The sequence below is a fragment of the Berghia stephanieae genome, chromosome 2 (genome assembly GCF_034508935.2).
Source record: "Berghia stephanieae isolate SIO BIC M18660-M18661 chromosome 2, UCSD_Bste_1.3, whole genome shotgun sequence".
NCBI lineage: Eukaryota > Metazoa > Mollusca > Gastropoda > Nudibranchia > Aeolidiidae > Berghia > Berghia stephanieae.
In genome coordinates, this window is record NC_088361.1 from 114909013 (window position 1) to 114933015 (window position 24003).

At 33.2% G+C, this 24003-nt stretch overlaps 1 protein-coding gene across 1 annotated transcript in view; it reads left to right on the forward strand.

Moving 5' to 3' along the window:
- Nucleotides 1–24003, forward strand: part of LOC144966312 (tetratricopeptide repeat protein 37-like) — a 56891-nt gene that overhangs the window by 15017 nt on the left and 17871 nt on the right. The window contains exons 12-32 of the mRNA XM_078902549.1: nucleotides 3914–4011; nucleotides 4747–4879; nucleotides 5237–5316; nucleotides 5784–5883; nucleotides 7004–7056; nucleotides 7863–7970; nucleotides 8561–8645; nucleotides 9080–9111; nucleotides 9688–9788; nucleotides 10201–10303; nucleotides 10766–10858; nucleotides 11215–11301; nucleotides 13572–13807; nucleotides 14564–14625; nucleotides 15372–15428; nucleotides 16269–16337; nucleotides 16747–16821; nucleotides 17175–17316; nucleotides 18390–18483; nucleotides 19312–19389; nucleotides 20375–20502. Coding sequence (XP_078758675.1) covers nucleotides 3914–4011; nucleotides 4747–4879; nucleotides 5237–5316; nucleotides 5784–5883; nucleotides 7004–7056; nucleotides 7863–7970; nucleotides 8561–8645; nucleotides 9080–9111; nucleotides 9688–9788; nucleotides 10201–10303; nucleotides 10766–10858; nucleotides 11215–11301; nucleotides 13572–13807; nucleotides 14564–14625; nucleotides 15372–15428; nucleotides 16269–16337; nucleotides 16747–16821; nucleotides 17175–17316; nucleotides 18390–18483; nucleotides 19312–19389; nucleotides 20375–20502 — 2014 coding nt within the window. The remainder of the gene's footprint in view (nucleotides 1–3913; nucleotides 4012–4746; nucleotides 4880–5236; nucleotides 5317–5783; nucleotides 5884–7003; nucleotides 7057–7862; nucleotides 7971–8560; nucleotides 8646–9079; nucleotides 9112–9687; nucleotides 9789–10200; nucleotides 10304–10765; nucleotides 10859–11214; nucleotides 11302–13571; nucleotides 13808–14563; nucleotides 14626–15371; nucleotides 15429–16268; nucleotides 16338–16746; nucleotides 16822–17174; nucleotides 17317–18389; nucleotides 18484–19311; nucleotides 19390–20374; nucleotides 20503–24003) is intronic.

Below are 24003 nucleotides of genomic sequence, written 5' to 3' on the forward strand. Positions count from 1 at the left end.
AACAACAAGAAATAAAAACAAATCAGATATACAAACATTAGCAATGAAGACAATACAAGAATACCCAGACAACTGGATACATGTTTACACAGATGGATCTGCCCACAAAGGAACTAAAAATGCTGGGTATGGGTTTGTAGTAGAATACCCAGATAAAACCTGTGATAAAATCCACAATTCTTGCGGAAGCTCCTGCTCAAACTACGAGGCAGAGGCAGTTGCAATAGAAGCTTCACTGCGACACCTCTCTTCTGTTTTCCAGCTAAACCCTTCAAAACTTCAAAACACTGTCATCTTCACAGACTCCAAATCGGTTCTCCAAGCTCTCGATTTAGATAAACTCTCCTCAACGTTCAATAGTTTAAGATCTCAACTAGATGAATTCCTTACAACACACAGAGTAGACTTATCTCTCCAGTGGATACCGGGACATTCAAATATACCAGGAAATGACAATGCAGACAGACTAGCCAGACTCGGATCAACACTTTTACAACCATCATTTCCAGTATCCTTAGACACAGCGAAACAAATAATCAAAACAAATAAGAGAGAAGAATGGATGAACAGTTGGGCAATGAGCACCACGGTTAGATGTATGTTTTCCCATATGACCACTCCTGTAAAGACTGATTGCCTAAATAAGCTCAGAAGACACCAGCAAAGCATCATCTTTCAACTAAGAACACAACACATACCGCTCAACAACCATTTAAGCAAAATTACAAAAGACACATCCCCCTCCTGCCCCCTATGTCAACACCCCAATGAAACAGTAACACACCACTTGCTTGAATGTCAACCTCTTGAAGATCTGAGATGCACATTCCTCCCACCAAATCCAAGCATCAGTAACACACTTTATAGTCACCTGGAACAACTACAAAAGACATCTAACTTCTACGTTATGGCACAAGACCGAAGGGCTAGAGCTCAGGTGGTCGCTGGTTCGGATAAGTAAGTAAGTAAGTAAGAAATTATGTCTTCCTGAATTGTTACCTTGCATAACTTATATTATAAATCAGTCACTTATCTCAGGACAAGTCCCAGATATCTATAAACATGCAATTGTAAAGCCTCTCATAAAAAAGCAAAATCTCAATGTAAATGACCTTAGTAACTACCGTCCCGTCTCAAATCTGCCATTTCTTTCTAAAATCCTTGAAAAAGTTGTACTCAGACGTCTTTCACAACATCTCCATGAAAACAATCTATGGGAAAAATTTCAGTCAGCTTATCGTTCTTACCACAGCACAGAAACTGCTCTGTGCTGTGTTGCGAGTGATTTGCTTGATGTTTTAGAAAAAGGTTCTGTTTCTCTTCTGACATTGTTAGACCTTTCGGCGGCGTTTGATACTATTGATCACGGTATTCTCATTAAACGACTTAATATAACCTTTGGCTTGTCTGGGACTGTCTTGCAGTGGTTTGAATCTTATTTAGATGGTAGAAAGCAACAGGTTATGATTTTAGATAAACTTTCTCGTCAACATACATTGTCTTTTGGTGTTCCTCAAGGCTCTGTTTTGGGTCCAATTCTTTTTGTTTTGTATACTTCTCCATTATCTAATGTCATCACTGGTCATGGGCTGCGCTATCATCTCTATGCAGATGATACGCAACTTTATGCTACTGATAAAACTAAAAATCTCGAAAATATTGTGAAACGTGTGGAAGAATGTGTGACGGATGTGAAAGAGTGGATGGATGCAAACAAGTTGAAAATGAATGAGTCAAAAACAGAAGTGATGATTGTGGAAATAGAGGGCAGTTGAAGGTGAATGATGGTCTTGAGGTGTTGATTGGGGGTGAAAAGATCAAAGTTTCAAAGACTGTGAAAAATTTGGGTGTCTATTTTGATTCAGAAATGAAAATGTCAGCTCACATTTCTGCTCTCTGTAAATCTTTATACTTTCAATTGAAGAAAATCAGTTCGATCCGTCAGTATATTGCAATTGGAACATGTAAAACATTGGTTGTTTCCCTCATTTTTTCGAAACTAGACTATTGTAACTCGCTGCTTGTCAACTTGCCTCAGGCTTCTATTAAACAATTGCAACTACTGCAAAACAGTGCAGCAAGATTAGTTTTTGGCAAAAAAAAATTTGATCATGCAACCCCTTTGTTGGCCTCTCTCCACTGGTTGCCCATTGAAAAGCGCACATATTACAAAGCAGCGTGTCTTGTTTATAAGTGTTTGGCTGGTATAGCACCGGCATATCTCACAGATCACGTGGTCATGTGTAAATTTGAAAATTACACTTTAAGATCATGTAATGACCAAACGAAAATTTCGGAAAAAAAGATCAAGAACAAAATTTGGTGATAGATCGTTTGCTTGTTTCGGCCCCAAGATTTGGAATGAACTACCACGTGGTCTGAGGGAGTGCAAGTCTTTACCTACTTTTAAAAAGAATCTCAAGACACATTTTTACTGTATTTGTTTTTCTTGACTCTATATGAATCCTTGATTTGGCTATGAATTGTTATTGTTGTTATTATTTTTTTTTTATTTTTTCACTTAAAATTGATATTTATATTGTAAAGTGCCCAGAGCTTGTGTTTTACACGAGAATGAGCGCTATATAAATGTGTATTATTATTATTATTATTATTATTCAAGTCTGATTAAACATTTTTCACATGTTTATTCCCTTATTCATTTAGCAAGTGTGTCAACTGTCCACATTTTTGTCATAAGATTGTTTTCAGATTTAGCATATATGAAACTATCTCTATTTTATTCAAAATGATAATGATATCTCAACTTTATGAATGAGCAGATCGGGGCAGTGGTTACTTTTTAATGAAATTAATATTCAAAATGATAATGATAATTAACTAATTTGAAATAAAATGATGACGAAACTACTACTACTACCACCACTACTACTACTACAACAATTACTACTACTACTACTACTACTACTACTACTACTACTACTAATACTACTACTACTACTACTACAACTACTATTGATATTCATCATCATTAATAAAATAATAATAAAAATAATAATAATAACCAGGTGACTCTATGGTGTAGTGGTTAAGTTGCCAGACTTGAGTCTTTAAGATACTGCATTCGAATCCCCTGGTGTGGACAATTTGTAAAAAAATTGTAAAAATTATTTTATTGAAAACAAAACAAAACATCATTTTTACTTTTGTTATTGTTCTTAGATATTTTTTGATATATTAAAAAAAATATTTATTTGTTTATCTATAACCTATGTTTATTTCCACAATACAGTAGAAGTATAATAGATGACTGCCATTTGTAAAAACCTTTATTTCTCCGCAAATATTGCAGGTTCTCCACTGGTAATAATAATAATGAGAATAATAGTAACAATGATAATAATAAATTGTTATTGTTATTATTATTATTATTATTATTATTATTATTATTATTATTATTATTATTATTATTTATTTATTTATTTATTATTTTATTTTTTTAAAAATTTTATTATGATGATGATGATGATGATTATTATTATTATTATTATTATTATTATTATTATTATTATTATTATTATTATTATTATTATTATTATTAATTATTCTAATCATTATTATTACTATTATTATTATTACTATTATTATTATTATTATTATTATTTATTTATTTTTTTAAATTTAATTTAATTTTTTATTATTATTATTATTATTATTATTATTATTATTATTATTATTATTATTATTATTATTATTATTATTATTATTATTATTATTATTATTATTATTATTATTATTATAATAATTCTAATCATTATTATTACTATTATTATTATTATTATTATTATTATTATTATTATTATTATTATTATTATTATTATTATTATTATTATTATTGGTGGTATCGTTTCGTTTTAAAGTTTATGATGGTGTTGTTTTAATTATTTATTAGGTCTGTACTGAATCGGCACGTGGAAACTGCATTGAGGTAAAATTAGTAAAGGCTTTAATTCTTATGGCTCGGAATCAATACACTGAGGCTTTTTCCATGTGAGTACACTTTTGATTGTTATTTTATGTAGACTGTTACATCATTAAAGAAAAAAAAAATTGACATGCCAACTTTGCTAAGAGTAATACACAATATTCTTCTTCTTCTTTAAGTACCAAGTCTGTGCCAGTCATCGGTGATCATGGTACGTCATTCATCTCTCTGATCAGATAACCTCACTCAATACACAATCTTACATTTAAATTATGAAGTAAACCGTGTTTAAACTGAAATCTCTTAGATTGTGGAGTCTTATACCTTTTAAGTTATTTTATGATTGAGAGTGTACTTTTTTTTCAGAATTAATACATAAATAAGGCATCAAAAGTCAGTATAACTTTTTTTCACAAGTTGCTAAGAGCTATATTCTCAAGATATCATATAGACTTTTTTTTCAGAATTAATACATAAATAAGGCATCAAAAGTCAGTATAACTTTTTTTCACAAGTTGCTAAGAGCTATATTCTCAAGATATCATATAGACTTTTTTTTCAGAATTAATACATAAATAAGGCATCAAAAGTCAGTATAACTTTTTTTCACAAGTTGCTAAGAGCTATATTCTCAAGATATCATATAGACTTTTTTTTCAGAATTAATACATAAATAAGGCATCAAAAGTCAGTATAACTTTTTTTCACAAGTTGCTAAGAGCTATATTCTCAAGATATCATATAGATTTAAGCTCAAAGATTCATCTGTATATTTTAATTTAATTTTTCACACAATGTAGTCTGCAGGACATTCTAATTGAGGAACCAGAACATGCTATAGCAACCCTAAAGAAAGGGATATGCTTGTGGGAACTGAAAGACTCTTCAGCTGTTGAAAATGCAAAACAGCAGTGTTTCACATCTTTGCTAAAGGTATGATTTTATAAATTTTTATCTTCTTACTTTTTATCCCAAAATTTGCATGTGTTTGCAATTTATTTGTATAAATCAATGCTTATTTCTCTCTCTCTCTCTCTCTCTCTCTCTCTCTCTCTCTCTCTCTCTCTCTGTCTCTCTCTCTCTCTCTCTCTCTCTCTCTCTCTCTCTCTCTCTCTCTCTCTCTCTCTCTCTCTCTCTCTCTCTCTTCTTTTTTTTTTTCACTATGATTGTGAAATTCATTGCCAACGACACGGTTAAATTTCCATATGAAAGTGGTTTTGTGTTTTTGTTTTATATTATTGGTTTTAGTTCACAGAAATAATTCATTCAACCTACAATTTTATTTCCCAGGCAGCCAAGATTGATCCTTACAACTATGAGGCCTTTCTTTACCTGGGCCATTTCTACAAACAGCTTCAAAAGGACAAAAAGTTAGTGCTTCTCATTAGAAAATAAATGTTGATAGTTCATACATGGGGAATCTCCAGTTGAAAGCTTACAATATTTTATTTCTAAGGGAGATTTCTTTCAAAACAGCCTCTTCAAAAATGAATTAAAGCAAGTGCCAAATAGTGTTGCAACATTAGATAACGAAAGAGTTTTGTCATATTCTGAGCTGAAAATGGAGATAAATGCAGTGTGTGGTTTCACTGAACTTAATTTTTTGTAAAAAATCTGCTATTATCAGCTTTAAATGTTCTTCGATTGCATTAATGTAGATATGTACTTTGTGTTTAATTGAAAAAGGCCAAAGGCTGAAACGTCATTTGTTTTGTGTTGTTCATTCATGAGTCAGATTTACTCCCTTTATCTTTATCTGCATTAATGTAGATAACTGGTACTAAATTTTATGAACTTTTATAATTTGTTTCATCTTGTCATAAACCTGGAAAACTAGCAAAGCTATGAGATGCTACAGAAAGTCATACGACTTGAACTCCATCAATGATAATGCTGGTTGTTGTTATGTGGATTCATTGCTAGACCAGGGAGAGCAGGTGGGTGTTTGATCACAAGTTACTTTTGAGTAAGTAATAAGTATGATGGGGTAAATATGTGGGATTTCAAACCAATGATAACTCACACTGTGCTGAGCAGGGACCTAAAATATGTTTAAAGTCAATATGAACTAGATTCAGTGGAAGACTATCTGTCTTTAAGCTCTATGGTAAAAGACACTTGACAGATGAGGGGATCTCACATAGAGGATGAAAGAGGTGGCAGAGTCATCCCAATTGTATCACTTGGAGGAAAAAGGCCCCTAAGTAAAAAAAAAATATATATATATATATATTGTGTGACACATTGCCAAAAAGATTAAAATTTCGCATCATCAATTCTTCTTTTATTTTTTTTTAATAAAGAAAAGATAATGAAAAGGGAAATGTAGTAAGAACAAAAACATGCAACGGAATGATGGATAGCTCATGCTCAGGAACCCTGTCATTCTATTATTAGTTCTCTTCATTGAATCGAAGTGCGGTTTGATACCATTTGTAATAAATAACAATGTGAAATTGAATGTAAGCTTCAATTTAATATACGAAAACAGATAAAATGGACGTTTCAGGTTTCCCCTTTATCAACAAAATAGGATGAATTGAACACTACAGGCGAATGAGATAATGTGGTAGTGGCGTTGTTAAGATGAATAAACAAAACCAGGAAATATAGCATGCTCCTTAAGCAATGTCTGTAGTGTTTCATTCATCCTGTTTTGTTGACAAAGGGGGAAAACCTGAAACGTCCATTTTATCTGTTTTCGTATATTAAATTAAAGCTTTTATTTCTTCAAGCTTCGAGCAGCAACATTTACAATTTACAGATACCATTTGTAGGAATTTTCACTTGTCACTTTACTACTCTAGGTGGGTTTTGATTTATTAATGCCTCATGAGGCAATTTATTCTTTCATGCAAATTTGTTATTTTACCCATAGGTCATATTTTATATATTCGTAACTTAATTTTTTTCATATACCCAACTGTTTATACTTATGGATAGATAACAGTAAGAAAATTTTTTTTAAATAATGGATTTTATTAGATTTAGAGAGACAGTCTTTTCAAAACATGAAACTATAATGGGTTCATTTCCCTTTTTTGATACCATTACCAGAGTCAGGCTGTGGATATTCTGAAGACAGTTACCTCAAATTCTCCTGCAGGAAAGTATGATATGATTTTTGACCCTACAAACTTTCTTTTCGCCCATTATATATATCCCATACTAAAATACATACCATGTATACTGATATGCAATTAAGTTGGTCATTCATAATATGGACTGAAATTTTCGATAATGGTTTAGTATAATCTTAGTCTTCAGTGCCACATCAACTTTCACTATTACCTTGCAACATTAATTTCATCGGTCACGAGGAAAAATTTTCACAAACTGTTTGTATGATTTGTAGATTGACTCATTGGCTTATTGGGGTGTCAGGGCCAGCATGAATCAACCTCTGGTAGAAGAATATGAAAATCACCGTATCCATTGCCCATTTTTATTTAATCAGGTGTCCTTGAATCTGGAATCTACTACAAAATTAAAATTGTTTATAAATAGTAAATAATGAATTTATATAGCACCTAAACATCCACGTTAATCGTGCTCTGCGGCACTTTACATAATAAAAATAAAAATGTTTAAAAACAACAAAATTAAAAATTACGACAGTACATGATACATAATAATCATGCATACAAAAAACAAAATCAAAGCAACATCTATTTTATGAAAAATAAGCCTCGTGGAACAACTCAGTCTTCAGACATTTCCTGAAAGATGATAAATTTTCACAGGACTTTGTCCGAGGACTAAGTGCATTCCATAGGCATGGAGCTATGGTTTGACATTATAATGAACCATATCTTTTTTTAATATTGCATTTGAACTTGTTTCTTCATTATCCTGCTGAACTAAGAAAATTGGGACCAATCTGAAAACGTTATAATTGTTTCATTGTCACCGCCAGGGCAAAATGGGCATGGCTACGGCTTGGGCTATACCAAATGAAACACGAGGACCCCAGTACTGCCATTATGTCGTTGCAGGCTGCTCTGAGGGCGGACCCTAATGATAAGTAAGTAGTTCATAGCATGCACTATATCAGTTACACACCATGTCTTCTATGGTGAAAATAGAAAAAAACAAAACAAAAACTGTTTAGTTGTAAAGCTTATTATCTCTGTGTCTTGTGTTGAAATGTCTTCATATACATGTCAATGATGCTAAGTGACAAACATTTTCCCATCATTTCCTTAGTAATGTCATCATTTGATTAATTCATTAAATTTAATAAATATAATTTTCTCATAAAAAGTTTGTCTTTTTTAAAAACTCTTCTTAATCTCTAGGTCTTCATGTCAACTTTTACTTAATATAAAATATTATTCTTTTGAAGCAAAATACTAAGCAAAAGTTTGAAGTAAGAAAGTGCAATAAATCCATATGTAAAAAATTGAAAGATTGTTATGCATGCCTCTTGATCTTTTTTTTGTTTTTTAGTAAAAAAAGCAATCATTTATCTTCATAAATGGTTGATAGAATTGTTTATGAATCTATTTTCCCTTCTGCAAAAAACCCCCCCTCCATTTATTTATGATATTTGACCTGTTGATTTTGATATTTTTAAAAAATCTCTTAACGAAGATCTTTTTTTTTCTCCTAAAGCCATGTATGGGAGTGCCTGTCAGAAGCTTATCTTCATAGAGGGAGTCTAACAGCAGCTCTTAAAGCCTTTACCAAAGCATCAGAGGTAACTAAAAATATGTGTTTAAAATCCCATGAGTCGACCTCTGAAAAAAAAAGTAATACTGATAATAAATAAAGACAAATAAGAAAAAGAAACCAACATTTTCATCTGAAGACTTTTATATTTGTTAGTGCTTTTTGTTTTGTTGATTTTTTGGGATTTTTTGTGTGTGTGTGCTTTTTTTTTTTAAATTAAAAAAAAAAAGATTTGTGATAATGCCAGCAATGTCTTCTTGTTTTGAAAAGCAAATAATCGATAAGCCTCTATCTCTGGTTAATGGTTCCAATTTTTATAGAGGACGGAATTCAGTTAAGTAATAACAAAAGTTGGTGAAATTTAATTTATCAAATATAGATGTACACAGTCCTTTATGGATAATAATAATAATTTAAAAAGCTATATACTTATTTGCTTTTTTTATGTCATATCTTTCTCAGCTTAATCCCGACTCAACATATTGCTTGTATCAGTAAGTATGTGTGTATGGTCTCTTTCAATTACTTTTATTCGTTATGTAAACACTAGTGTTATGATAATGATAAGGATGCTAATAGTGATAATTTTTTTTAAAAACAAAACATAATAATAATAATAATAATAATAATATAAATAATAATAATAATAATAATAATAATAAATAATAATATAATAATAATAATAATAATGATGATGATGATGATCATGATGAAAATGATAATAATGATATATTATATTATAATAATAATAATAATAATAATAATAATAATAATAATAATAACAATAATGATAATAATAACCTTAACATTATAGTTATTATTATTATTATCAATATTGTTATCACTATTTACAAATTTACAATGAATTGTTATTCATGATACAAGTTTGCTAATGATTTTGTTTATAATACAACACGAGAATGAGTTAAGTTTCATGTCACTAACAAAGAATGAATTTTTGTTTCATCATTGATGAATATAAGTCCCATGATGCCCTTTCAAACTGAATTTTTTTTTTTAAAGCGTACAGTTGTTGAATGCGTTATTTATCCATGTTTCATAATTTATAGAATTGCCAACATAAAACAGACTTTGGGATTGTTACCGGAAGCTGTGAAAGAATACAGACTTGTTTTGGAAAAAGAGGCCACCTATGTTGCAGCTCTCAAAGGTATTAAGTGATAACAATTAGTTTTAAGAAATGATTCATTTCTGATGACTAAAAAAAAAAGGTTGTGCAGGAGACATTATGAAGGCAGAATTTATCCCAATCACCCTAATTCTTTTAAGCACATTTAATTCTGAAATTTGTCTGGCGCTTTCTTTTCATGTTTTTTTTCCTTTTTTTTTCTTTCTTTCTTTTTTGTTTGTTTGTTTGTGTCTGTTCTGTTTAGTTCTAATCTATTACGTACAAGATAATAGGCCAGTTGGGTAAGAAGGCAAGGCATAAACGATGGGAGGAGCTATAATGACTTATCCTTAAGAGATATAGATAGATTATTAAAATGATAAGATATTGTTTTATACACAATTAACTATTTATTATTATGGATTCATTGTTGATTATTTCATTTTGTTTTAAGGTCTTGGAGAGAGTCTTATTCTATTAGCAAAACAAAATTTGCAGCAATGCTTGGATGGACTGGCTAAGGATAACATTGAGGAGTCTATATCTATTTTGACCAGGTAAGTCAATTTGGCAAATGCATCCAATTCAGATCAGTTTTCTGGGGTTGTCTGTTACCTAACGTGATTTTATTCAAGTAGATCCAAGGTGGAGGGATTGTGTTTTTATTCTTAAATTACAAAATTCATTTCACTTCCTTTTGGATATTACAAAAACGATTTCAAACAGAGGCCTCATGTGATGGAAAATTGCATAATTTCCTCAAATTAGATACTTAAGAATAGATAATATTGAAGATTATTGTCGAGCTCACAGTGATGTACAATAGAGAAAAAAATTGATGTGTCATTTTCAGAAGATCAAAGAAAATTGAATGACATCGGGCATATAAAATATTTTAAACTTCATTTCACCAATCATTTCCTGTCCATGTTTCTTGAAGATCAAATCTCCTGTCATCTCAGTGACTTTTCTTCAAGGCAGTATATCAGACTGAAAAAAAAAATGTCTTCCATTTTCAGAGCTGCAAGTGTTCGACCAGATTTTTCCTGTGTTTGGAAGTTGATGGGAGATGCCTGTACTCTCACATCTTGCCTGGCTTCAAATACCTACAGGTGTGAATGTCCCACTCGTTTTTGTTTGTTTTGATGTTTAAAAAATACGAAACTAAAAAATTGTTTTACATAAACAAAGAAATGTCAATGTCATGTGGTACCAATTGAATTATAATCCTAGAGGTGATTTTTATATTTTCACATTGCTGATATGTCAATATCAGGGTAATCATTTTCTACTATTTTTTTTTACTAGTTGTGACTTTTAAAGATAACCATGATTTAAATATATTATTACTAGCCTCTTGTTTGTCCAAGGAGAAAATTATTTTTTTTACATCATGTAGAATTCAGAATAAAACCAGGCATTGGTCTAAGAGGAATATACTGACTTGATCTCCTGGAATTTTATATAGGGTCCCCACCAAGCTGGTAGACAAGAACTCAGACCGTGAGATGATGAAAGATGTCACCAAGGGACAACTGCTACAGATTGGCGGACGGTGGGAAAACACTTTCTTTTTACCATCTATACAACATTGTATAAAAAAAGAGAAAAGTGAATGGAGCAAACACTTGTGTTGATGTTAAGGAATAGAAAGTGTAGAGAAATTCTAGAAAACAATAGGAATAAAAACTTTTGTGTTGATGAGAATCAAACTTGGACCTAACTGGTCTGAACCTGGCTCTGAGATGGATGCACTGCAATTATTGCCATCTTCCACTCCATGCATCTTTTAAGTTACTCTAGCAATGACTATGAAAATTTTTTTTTTCTCTTTTTGAGGAAAATTTTTGTCTAAAATCAAAGCCCTATCTCCACTGAGTAAAAATGTTTTTGAATTTTGAAAATCCATTCATAAATAAACAAGTTATGCAGTTTCAAAGGTGTCATTTATTTGGATGACCCGCAAAGAGGAAAAAAACGCGAAAATATGGGATGCTTTTTCGGCATTTTTTTTCGACCTTTGGTTGTATCTTGCGTAATAAGTGTGAAACTTGAAGAGCAAATTAGGATGGTGTTTTGTAAAATACGGGAAAAGTACTCGTCATATTCATATGAAATTTTACAACCAAAAAGAAGAAATGTTCATGTATTACTTTGTCAGCGACAAAACCTCCACGCCCGGTAGTTTTAGAAATATTTTACTCCAAAGAGTAGAAATCTATTTTTAACGGTCTTCTGGTAATCGCACGAGTTTTGTCGCTTGACATAATCTAAAATGACCTTTTTTCTAACTGTGTGCCAACTTTCAGTCATATTCATCAATAAACAGCATCATAATTAATTTTTTAAAATAGCATATACGAAACGGCTTCGTCCCATATTTTGACGCGAATTCGGGCACTTCGTAAGCGAAAAAGAGGCCCAAAGATTTGTGCGGGATAGTCATTGCTAGTTACTCAAATGAGACTCAATTCTGGGCATTTGTATTTGCGGATGGAGAAAGGTGATGAATGGTGGGCACAAGGTCACTTGCTGTGTCTTCTATCCCCTACTATCTATTTTCCGAGTTGCTTTCTGTCTTTGTCTTGGAATAGTATTGCTTGGTTTTTGTCCTGGCCCTTGCTGGGTACTTAGCTGAGAGGGAAACAGTCAAATGTTTAATATTTGATTTGGGAGATGATTTTTTTTTTCCTTGTAAATAATCTCTCTCTTATGTTTTGTTAGTTTTTCTGTTTTGGTTATATTCTGTCGACATTTGCGTGTATTCCTCTTAGTGGGAGCCTGTGCTGATGTCAGGATGAGACTTGTAGGTGATTTCAAACTGAGTACATTGGTGGTATACTGTTGGAATCTGCATTTGTTCCCTATTCGAACATAGTCCCCTTTGTCTTACTTTTTCTTCGGTGTTTTAACTGTTATTCTAGAATTTTTTTACTATCCCATTCTAATATTATTAATTAATTAATTAATAATTTATTTATTCATTTATTTATTTATTTATCTGAATTACATTGTATGTGCTAGTACATAGTTTTCAAGAATTTTCAGCCATTTGAATTTTGTAATGATCAGTTTCAATTGCCATTCCTTTTGTTTTAGTCCTGTTTAACATGTCTGTTATAATCAGATGTTTTGTCCTGTTATTTATTATTTTATTTTTTTTTACTGGGTTTTTTTTTCATCTAAGGTCTGTAAACTTCAATTGTGATATTCAGTTTTGCTAAAAGACCACTTTGTCCCATGTTGTCACTTGAACTTTCTCACCTTCTGGTAAAAGTGAATACTAAGCTGCCAGAAGCTGTGACTGTAAAAAGTAATGTACAAAATGAATATAACAGCTTCAAAAAAAGACAAAATACCAAACAGGGAACATTATGGGCTCAAAACCCTTCTTCAGCCAATAGTAATAAATAGTTAAAACGTTCATATCATAATACTGACAGTGGCAGAAGAGTATGAGGCACACGTCATGTCTGTATTAAAAGTGATGTATTAACGTTTTTACATTGTTTCCACATGTGACGGAATGTGATATTTTGTAAATTTACATATTTGTGTTTGTGTTTTTTGTCTCCTAACGAAGGTCAAGGGCCGAAACGTTGTTTGTTTTGTGTTGTTCCTTTATATATGAGTCACATCTACTCACTTTAGTTTTCTCTCCAACGTTTTTACTGTTTTTGTTATTGGCTCAAGACGGGTTTTGAGCCCAAACTTTCCGTGTTTGGTGTTTTGTCCCTTTTTTTTTGAAGCTGTTACATTCATTTTGTGTACACCACCTTCTGGTACCACTGTTGTTAAAATCCATGAGAATTGCTATATCTACAGGTGTTTTAGCCAATCTGTCAAAATCATGCCCGAGAACGCTTCCCTATGGCACAATCTTGGCATCAACCTGTATCGACAGTGTTGTTTAGAACTCCAAGAGAACTTCCAGCACCAGCTGACCTCATCAGGCATGGAACTGCTTCAACGTGGCAGGAAAGCCCTGGAGAATGCCTTGAGATTGGACCCCAACAATTGGAGACATTGGAATGCTTTGGGAGTCATGGCGTGTTTCAAAGGTTAGAACCACAATAATTTTGTTATGGAATTGATGATGGCGACAATGACAAGGTTGACTTTAGCAACTACTACTACTACTACTACTACAACTACCACCACAACCACTACTACTACTACTACTACCTACTACTACTACTACTACTACTACTACTACTACTACTACTACTACTACTACTACTACTAACTACTACTACTACTAACTACTACTACTACTACTACTACTACTACTACTACTACTACTACTACTACTACTACTACTACTACTATTAATTCTACCTCTACTACTACCAGAACTAATATTAATTTTACTTCTACTACTACTACTACTTCTACTACTACATCCATTACTACTATTACTACTACTACTACTACTACTACTACTACTACTACTACTACTACTACTACTACTACTACTACTACTATTACTACTACTACTACCACCCATCCATTACTACTACTACTATTTCTACCACTACTACTACTACTACTACTACTACTACTACTAACTACAACTATCACCACAATAGGCAAAGATGACCATAGTAATCATTCTATACAAAAAAAGGCGAATATCTAAAGCATAGAGAGTTTTCATTGGTTTTAGATCAAACACCTGACCCTCTGTGTTATGTATAACAGTATAAAAGCATTAAAATCGTATTATTAGAATGCTTATTTTAAGAAATCAATTAACCTTTTCTTTTTTCATCTCTTGTTAGTTTAAGTCTAAGTAGTATTATTTTCGTCTTCTACAGGTGATTCCAAGCTTCCATTTGCTCAGCACTGTTTTATCAAGTCTGCAGAATGCGAGTCAAATGTAAGTTGAAGAACTTTTTTGGTCTTTTGTATTCGATTAGATTATTTCTCTCTTATTCAAAGGCTTGTTTGTTTGATTGCGTTTATGCGTGTGTGAGAGAATGAGTGTGTGTATGAGCGTACATGTGTATGTTTGTGTGTATATGTGTGTGATGGGGTAATCCTCAAGAATACAGATAGATTTTTTTGTGCAAGGTTTTTAAAACAAACAATTCTATCCTTTCATTTAAAAAATCAATTACTATAAATTTGTGAAAAATAATAACTGTTATAAGTGAATGAGATCTATTGTGATTGTGATATTACTCATACAATTAAATTTAGATTGACATATTTTTTAAATATTTGTCTGCTCTTGCAGTGTGTTCAATAGGTTTTATCTTGAGTATTTTTTTTATACAAAAACAAATAATAAGTTAAAAAGCAAATAAAATATACAACAACAAAAAAAAAAAAACACAAAAAAAAAGAAGAAGAAAAAACTAGTGTCTATAGATGATGGATCGTACTACTGCTTGTGTGTACGATATGCTAAACAATTGATTGATACTGTATAATTTAGTTCCATATGCTGTGCTAAGGTAATACATATAAAATTGTCAAGCCTCCTACTATGAGATCTTAGAAGACGTGATTTTTTAATTTGCATATTCTTTTTTAAAGAATTTATAGCTATAACTATCTGGATTTCATTAAGAATAGAATATATTACCCTTTATGAAATATTATTGTTTCCTTAATGTGCAGAATGTTGTGGCTTGGAGCAATCTTGGAGTGTTGTATTTGAGCCAGGGAGAAATAGGGGTGAGTTGCTCTTACCTTATATAAAAATTGTGTCATGAGCATTCAACAGAACTGAATTATATTTTTCGTGGATTTTGATCAAAGAAATGAGGAAGAATTATTGACTAGACATTTTAGGTTTCTTTAGAGTAATCTATAGTAATATGCATGTGCAGATTACCTAAATGTTGATATTTTATTTAAGGTTTTCTTTTTTTTCCCCAGCCATGCCTTGAAGTTGTTTTATAGTAATAACAACTGTGTCAAGATGTAGTTAGATCATATGTCAAACTCTGAGGATTGCGTTAAACTTATCTTATCCTGTCTCTTATCTTAGCAGCAAAAAAAGGCAACAACAACAACAACAAAAAACAACAAAACAAAATAAAACAAAAAAAAAAAAACAAACAAAAATCCCACTTATTTAAAAAATCTCATTTTAACTTGTGCGTTTGTTGTCATATCTCTCTCTCTCTCTCTCTCTCTCTCTCTCTCTCTCTCTCTCTCTCTCTCTCTCTCTCTCTCTCTCTCTCTCTCTCTCTCTCTTCTCTCTCTCTCTCTCTTCTCTCTCTCTCTCTCTCTCTCTCTCTTCTCTCTCTCTTCTCTCTCTCCTCTCTCTTCTCTCTCTCTCTCTCTCTCTCTCTCTCTTCTCTCTCTCTCTCTCTCTCTCTCTCTCTCTTCTCTCTCTCTCTCTCTCTCTCTCTCTCTCTCTCTCTCTTCTCTCTCTCTCTCTCTCTCTCTCCTCTCTCTGTGTGTGTGTGTGTGTGTGTGTGTGCGCGTGATCTAAAGCAAGTGAAATTTTTTTTATCCCTCGGACTTTCACTATGGAAGTTTTTGATGTAATTTTCCTTCCATTTTTAGCTGGCCCATGACGCCTTCAAAGTGGCTCAAAGACTTGATCCTAACTACTTGGTTGGATGGCTGGGACAGGTGGGCAAATTATTATGTATTGTATTTGCTGTATTATACAGTATGAATACTTACTTGATCATTTTGGGCTGAAAAAAAAAAAGGACATCGTTGAACAAAGATTATTGAAGGCTTTTTTTTTTTGCAGGGTACATGAAATTCCTTAATTTTTTCAAGCAAATCTTGAAAGAAAAGGGGAAGAAAATCAATGTCATTCTATTTATTTATCCTCTAAATTTGAAGAAATAAATGGATATATCGCTTTTTACAACGAATATTGAAGGCTTTTTTTCAGATAAGGGTCGTTAAAAATCCACTAATTTATCAAGCAAATCCAAAGAAAATGGGGAAAAAAAACAAAACAATCTCATTTTATTTTAATTTGTGCTCCAAATCTGTTGAAAATTGATTACTGACTTCTCGTCTTCAGGCATTCATTGCAGAGACTGTCGGACATGAGGAGGCTTTGGATCTCTTCCGCCATACAACAGAATTAGGATCACATGTAAGTTTGTGGACATATTTAGTCATTTCTAATCTGATTTGTTTAACATTTAAGACAGAGAGAAACTTTAGGACTTTCAAATACATAATGTCAGATTTTCATAAACAGTTTTTGAATGGGGGAAAAATATATAAGATGACGGGGTGGAGGGGGGGGGGGATTGGAATAAAGTTTATTCGCTTGTTCTCGATTATTAAAAATTTTGAGATGAAACGATTTTATTTAGATATTTATAGAATTAAAGATATTTCCTATCCCAGTTTTTCTGTTCTAAATTCAGCCAGAGTTAGTCATTTGTATCATCCATTTCATTTGACTTCACAATTATATATTTATTTGTTACTGTATTTTAGTTGGAGAGTGAATTGGGCTATGGTCATCACGTGCTGTCTATGTTAAGAGACAAAACTAAACACAACACAGAGCTGTTCCATTATTGTATTCACCGCATGGCTGCCATACCGGCTGCCTCTGACACTCTCATCAAATACACAGGTACAAGTCCTTTTTAAAAAAAATTTTACTATGAGGATTATTTTAAAGATTTTTTTTTATTTACTGAATTGCGTGTTTGACAGCTAAGACTTTTTAAAAAAACAAAAACATTTTACCACTCTTTTACCTTTCATTTACTGGATGGGGTTTTCTGACCTCCCATGGTGGGCAAATAGGTCACTTTTTATGACTCCTATCCCTCATATCTATTTTCTCTTTCCATTTTTCTCTCAGTCACAAAAAAAATAAATAAAGAGGAACATTGGTGGATTCCTTGTAAATCTTCTGTTCTCTGTTTGAGCCTGTCCCCCTTGTCTTCCTTTTCTTTGATGCTATTAACTTCAGATCTACAACTTTTCCTCTATATAACCTTCCTTTTTACTGGCACTGAAATGACCTTATGGTATGCAAATGCCGTAAAACCCCTAAAATCAGACAAACAAACCGTCCATTAATTTGACACATTGTTACATGAACAGCCAGTTTTATAGACGCTATTAATTGTATTTCTTTCCTATAACACAAAATTTAGACTGGCATAAATTTTTAGTATTTGCTCTGCATGATAAATATCACTGGTACAATAAAATAAAGTTTTGAATTTTTTCCAGATTGAGAAATTCTTTTCATTAAAAATTCAAAGGATGCCACACGTACTCTCCCCTGAAATCGGTGCACAAGTTGATATCAGTCAATCATGATAGCTTAACTCACTAGACGTAGGGATATTGTGAATGATGCATGTAACATCCAAGTAAATCCTAATCATTGGATTAAAATAAATAAATAAAATTCCTTTTATTCATCCCCAAGGGGAAATTTGACTTTAGGATCTATTCCAAGGGAAGACTGGAATAACCCAGGCGTCAGCCGCAGTGCAGCGCCACAAAGTGAGCTAGGGCTAGGTTTCTTGCTCAAGGCCATACAACGCAGCGGCGGGTGATCGAACTCGTTACCTTTTGGGTAGGAAGCAAAGACCGTACCGCTGAGCCACGCTGATTTTTGTTTATTCACTAGGATCAATTTGCCATGTATAATCTTTCATCTTTTTCGTTTTTAATTCCTATAACAAGCTCGAGTCCAAACTGACCCAATAGCCTACAACATGCTTGGTTTACTCTTGGAACATCAAAATTTGATACGACCTTCTGTTGATGCCTTCACCAGGTATGTCTTTCTCAAGGAATACAACAATAAAATCAAAAAGTATTAACACATTCTCAGCTTTAATTAATTAATTTTTTCATGTTTCTTATATGGAATTGAAGTACCAGAACACTAAATGATAGAAAAAAATAATTCTTAGCCGAGTGTAAATTATATATATATATATATATATATATATATATATATATATATATATATATATATATATATATATTATATATATATATATTATATATATATATATATATATTATATATATATAGATATATATATATAGGATATATATCAAATTGAATCTCTAAACAATTTAAGACTGAAATCGGTGATAAAAACTAAGATTTTGAACATTTGCAAAAATGTATAGCATAAAAGTAAATACATTCTAAAGTTTACATAAAGGGGAAGCCAAACAAATTTGTTCAATTTCATTATTCGTGTGAAATCAATACATTTAAGATTTATTCTATAAAATAGTCCTAAGAGCGTTGAAGTGTATTTGGAACTGGAATCTATCCAGAGTTTGCCAGCATCTACTATATCAACTATATAGTAGATGCTGGCGAACTCTGGATAGATTCCAGTTCCAAATACACTTCAACGCTCTTAGGACTATTTTATAGAATAAATCTTAAATGTATTGATTTCACACGAATAATGAAATTGAACAAATTTGTTTGGCTTCCCCTTTATGTAAACTTTAGAATGTATTTACTTTTATGCTATACATTTTTGCAAATGTTCAAAATCTTAGTTTTTATCACCGATTTCAGTCTTAAATTGTTTGGAGATTCAATTTGACTCACAATGTACTCTCTTCCTCTTGTTTAGAGCTCTCACAATTTTGGATGGAGATAAAAATACAGATATGGCAAATCAAGTGAGAATGAATTATGCCAGAACTCTATGGTAAGGCTGTTTTGTAATTGAGGGAAGTTGGGATAAATGGGATGATAAAAAGTTCACACTGATGTGAACAAAAAGCTTTGTGTTTGATAGCTGACCATTGAAGGAACCAGTCATGAAGCATTCATAAATAATATGTTTGTTTTTTTTCTAAACATTAGCTAATTATTTCCCAAACATGAACGCACAGAGTTTACATGCATACAGGCACACACATACTCACATGCGCGAATACATACACACATACGAACATATATTAAAATATGTTTCAGAATTCAGTTTTAATCCTTTAAAATATATTGTATGTCTGTCCATAATATCATCTCTTTTCGTCATTAGCCATTAATATTATCTTCATGCAGTAATTTAATGTTTTATTTAACCACGGATGGGAGGAGTGGCGTCACGCTCGGAGGTACATTATTTGATTGGGTTGGGATACTTAAAATTATGATATTTAATTCCCTTTCCAGTTCTTCTCATTTCTTTTTACTGTTGTTTTTTTTATTTTTTAGATAGTAATGTAAGTTGAACAAATTGTTTTGGATACAGTTGAAAAGATCTGTTAATTGAGATAATGGTCTCTTTGCATCATCGAGGCTTACTTCCAAAATTATTTTATGTACAAAACAATGGAAAAAAAATAGAATTTTAGCTTCAGTTTACTTCACAAAGACAAATGATGAGGATGTTTCGGATTTCCTCTTTATCAACAAATCACGATGAATAAGACACTAAGACACTAAAAATAAATGTGAGATGACAAGATGGCGTTGTTGAGGCCTCTCATCTCACAGTTGCCTTTAGTATCTTATTCATCATGTTTTCTTGACAAAGGGGAAACCTTAAGTATCCACATCACGTGTCTATGTGAATTAAATTAAAGCTTCTATTCTATTGTTCCATTGTTATTTACTTCTCTGAGCTTCAAGCAGATATTCGCATTCTACCAAGTTTTTTATGAGTGACTTCATACATTCATCTCCAGTACTTTGGGTCTATACAAAGATTCATTGGAACAGTTTCAACTGATCGAATCGGATTTGAATCTAGAGCATCTACTCTTGTACGCACTCACCAGTTATAAAGAAGGAAATTATATTGACAGTTTTAAATGTAAGTAGATATACTAATTTCATTTACTTTTTGAAAAAAAACAGGGTCCTTCAGAGCCATTAGGCCCATGGAGCTGGAGTTTATCCCAGCTTCTATAGCTTGAAATGGATAGTAGCAATTGCTTGCTACATTTTGGATAGGACGATTGTTTATCACAAAGTACTTTCTTCCAGGTCTAACAGACCCAGCTACTCAATCACTGCTGAGTGGACAGGGGGGGGGTGAGAAAAAAATCTTGACTGCACTCGGGATCGATATCAGTCCCTTAAGTGTGAAGCGATTGCTCTACCAACTGAGCTATTGGGACACCTTTCATTCACTTTAGTTGATATTTATAGATAAAATAACCAATATATCATAAATAGAGATCGTGCTCGTAATTTGGGGCTGGGTGGTTTAATAAAATAAAATAAGTAATAGATAAATCAATCAGTTAATAAAAAAGAGTTTTAAAAATGATAATGACAAGTTAAAAATATAAAAATAAAATTAGATCAGATATAAAAATAAATAAATAAGTAAATAGAAATATTTTAAAAGGGGGCAAAGTGAGCTAGAAGCAAAGTGACTTGCTCAAGGCCACACAACGAGGTGGGTAGTCAAACTCTGTACCTTTTTGGGTATGAAGCAAAGACCGTACTGCTGAGCCACATTACTCAGACATCAGCTGCAGAGCAGTGCACAATTATAAACTGGGGCGAGGTGACTTTGCTCAAGGCCACATAGAATGACAGGGAGTTCAACTCTGTACCCTTAGGGTACGAAGCAAAATCCATGTTGCTGTGCCATGCTTGCCGTAGTATTTTATGACAGAGATTCAATTATCAAGTAGACGAAATTAGTTTTCTGAAATGAATAAATTCAAATACCAGTTTATCAGTCCTTGAAAATGGGCAGTAACAACTTCTACGAGGGCTCTTTCATAATTAACCGAAAAATGCCTGTAAAATCCGCGTTTTTTATGCTATCAACAAAATTCTTGCACGTGTTCATACCTTGACTCGTCCTTCATTTCTCTACGTAACAGCCAAGTCTGTCGACACACTTCTGTCAACGCCGCACCATGGAATAGATACCCTCTCGGAAGAAATTTCCGTCAAGGTTTTGTAGCCATTTCCGCACATGGTCAACAAGCTCTTCATTGACATCAAAGCGCTTTCCTGCCAGCTCACGTTTCAGTGGCCCAAAGAGGTGATAATCAGATGGTGCGAGGTCTGGACTGTGTGGTGGGTGTGGCAAAATCTCCCATCCATATTTCTCTAGCCAACCTTGCGTCACTCGTGCTGTGTGGGGTGTAGCGTTGTCGTGTTGCAAAATGACCCCGTTGGTCAACTGCCCTGGGCGCTTTCTGCGAATGGCCTCCCTAAGCTTGTCAAGAGTTTGGCAGTACCTTGCAGCATTGATTGTTTCTCCAGGTTGTAAGGTTTCGAACAGAATAACACCACGACTGTCCCAGAAAACAGTTCCCATTATTTTCTTTGCTGACCGCATGACTTTGAATTTCTTCGCGACAGGTGAGGATGGATGTTTCCATGTCATCGAATCTTGCTTTGTTTCTGGGGTGCAATGGTGCAACCAAGTCTCATCACCGGTGACTTTGCTGTCAAGAAAAGTAACCTCGTACCCTAGAAAGTCTCCGCCGGCGTTGGCAGTATTCCCGTGAACCCTGCGTGAGCTCTTGCTCCTTCTCAAAAGTTCCCTGCAGATGTCCAATCTTTGTTCTTTATGATTGTGTGTCAATTGCTTAGGCAGTGATGATACTTTTCCGCGGATCCGCGGAAATCCGCGGTTTTCTTTCCTTTCCTCGGTTTTCCTCCTCAGATCCTCGATCCGCGGATATTTCCTTCAATGAAATTTTCAGTGCCAGAAAGGTTCATTCCCCACAGGTGGCTCTCACTCTCAGTCACTGCTGTTTATTTCTTCATAAAATCGGATCACTTAGTTATACTGCTGGAACCCAGCAAGTGACTGACAACAGCAGCTGCATGCTGTAAAAGTGGCTACCTGGACGGGGATTCCCCTTTTTGAGGGTTAAGACGCAAAGTATTGCATTTTCGTGATGTAATATAACACCATATCTAGATGACCACTTACATTACAATAATATTAACTTATGGAACAGACAGTACTACTTTCACTTGTTATGTTGGTTCTTTTTTCGTTTTATTGTGATTATTCTGATAGGTTTTATAAGCAATTTAAAATCCCTACCATTTTAAAATATTTTTGTAGTTGTGCGGACAATAAAAAATTCAAATCTTTAAAATCAGACGTTGGATTCCGAAACTAATTAATGCTTTGTCCAGTCTTAATATTATTACACACAGTAAAACATTCATTTTCTGATTCAACACATTTTAACTACGTTTTTAATGGTCATAAATGTAATGGGCTGGACATCTGGTATGTTCTCTTCATTTGTATTTTGTATTGCATTTAAAAGATATGGAGATAAGTGGATTAAACAATTTAACACACTCCTAAAGAACATATAAAGCAATATATTGTGTGTGTAGGTTTTACTTCACTATTACAAATAGAAACAAAACCACCGTCATTACACCAAACAACAACACCATCACAGTGGCGTAGTAGATAATAGAAGCAATGAATATGGTAGAAAAAGGTATTCCTCTCTCTCTCTCTTTCTTTCTCTCTCTCTCTCTCTCTCTCTCTCTCTCTCTCTCTCTCTCTCTCTCTCTCTCTCTCTCTCTCTCTCACACACACACACACACACATACATACACCCATAAATCCTGCATATACACACATATTACATACAAACGTAAAAGACAGGCTAAGAGAAATGCATCACATTCACACTACACCTAATTCATACCACTGACAACAACGATATAACATCAACAGTTAGTACAGATAGTATTCCACAAAGGCAAGTTTGACTGGGGAAAATAAGAAGAGGGGAGAGGGGGAGGGGGGGGGGGGGGGGGGACGACACTCAAACACAGCCAAGATAGAGAAAATAATAGTGGCACCTCCTAGGAATTAACAGATATTCAGACATTATTCTCAATATTCACAATGTACAAGTAGTGCAGCTGGTGAATAAAACCTTCCCACACCAATCAACAGAGACATGAATGAAACAAACCCATTCATTTCATAGTTCTTAAATCAGTAACAGATGTGTCTTTAAGAACAATTATTGTAGGGCAAACAGAAAAAGATCACTGATAACAAAAATCATCAAACGCCAAATGGAATTTTTAGGACACATTATCCGCCACCCTGGTTTGGAAATACTCGCCTTGACTGGAAAGATGAATGGAAAAAGAATAAGAGGAAGACAAAGAATAACGTATTTGAAAGGGATAAGAACTTGGACAGATGAAGCTGAGAAAGGTGGCGCTGCTTTAATAGAATTGGCAAGAGATAGATCAGCTTGGCGGAAGATGACCTCCGACGTCTGCTTCAGATATGGAACTACATGAGATGAGATTGTAGGGCTACTTGCAGAGGGAGTATATATACGTTCCTGTA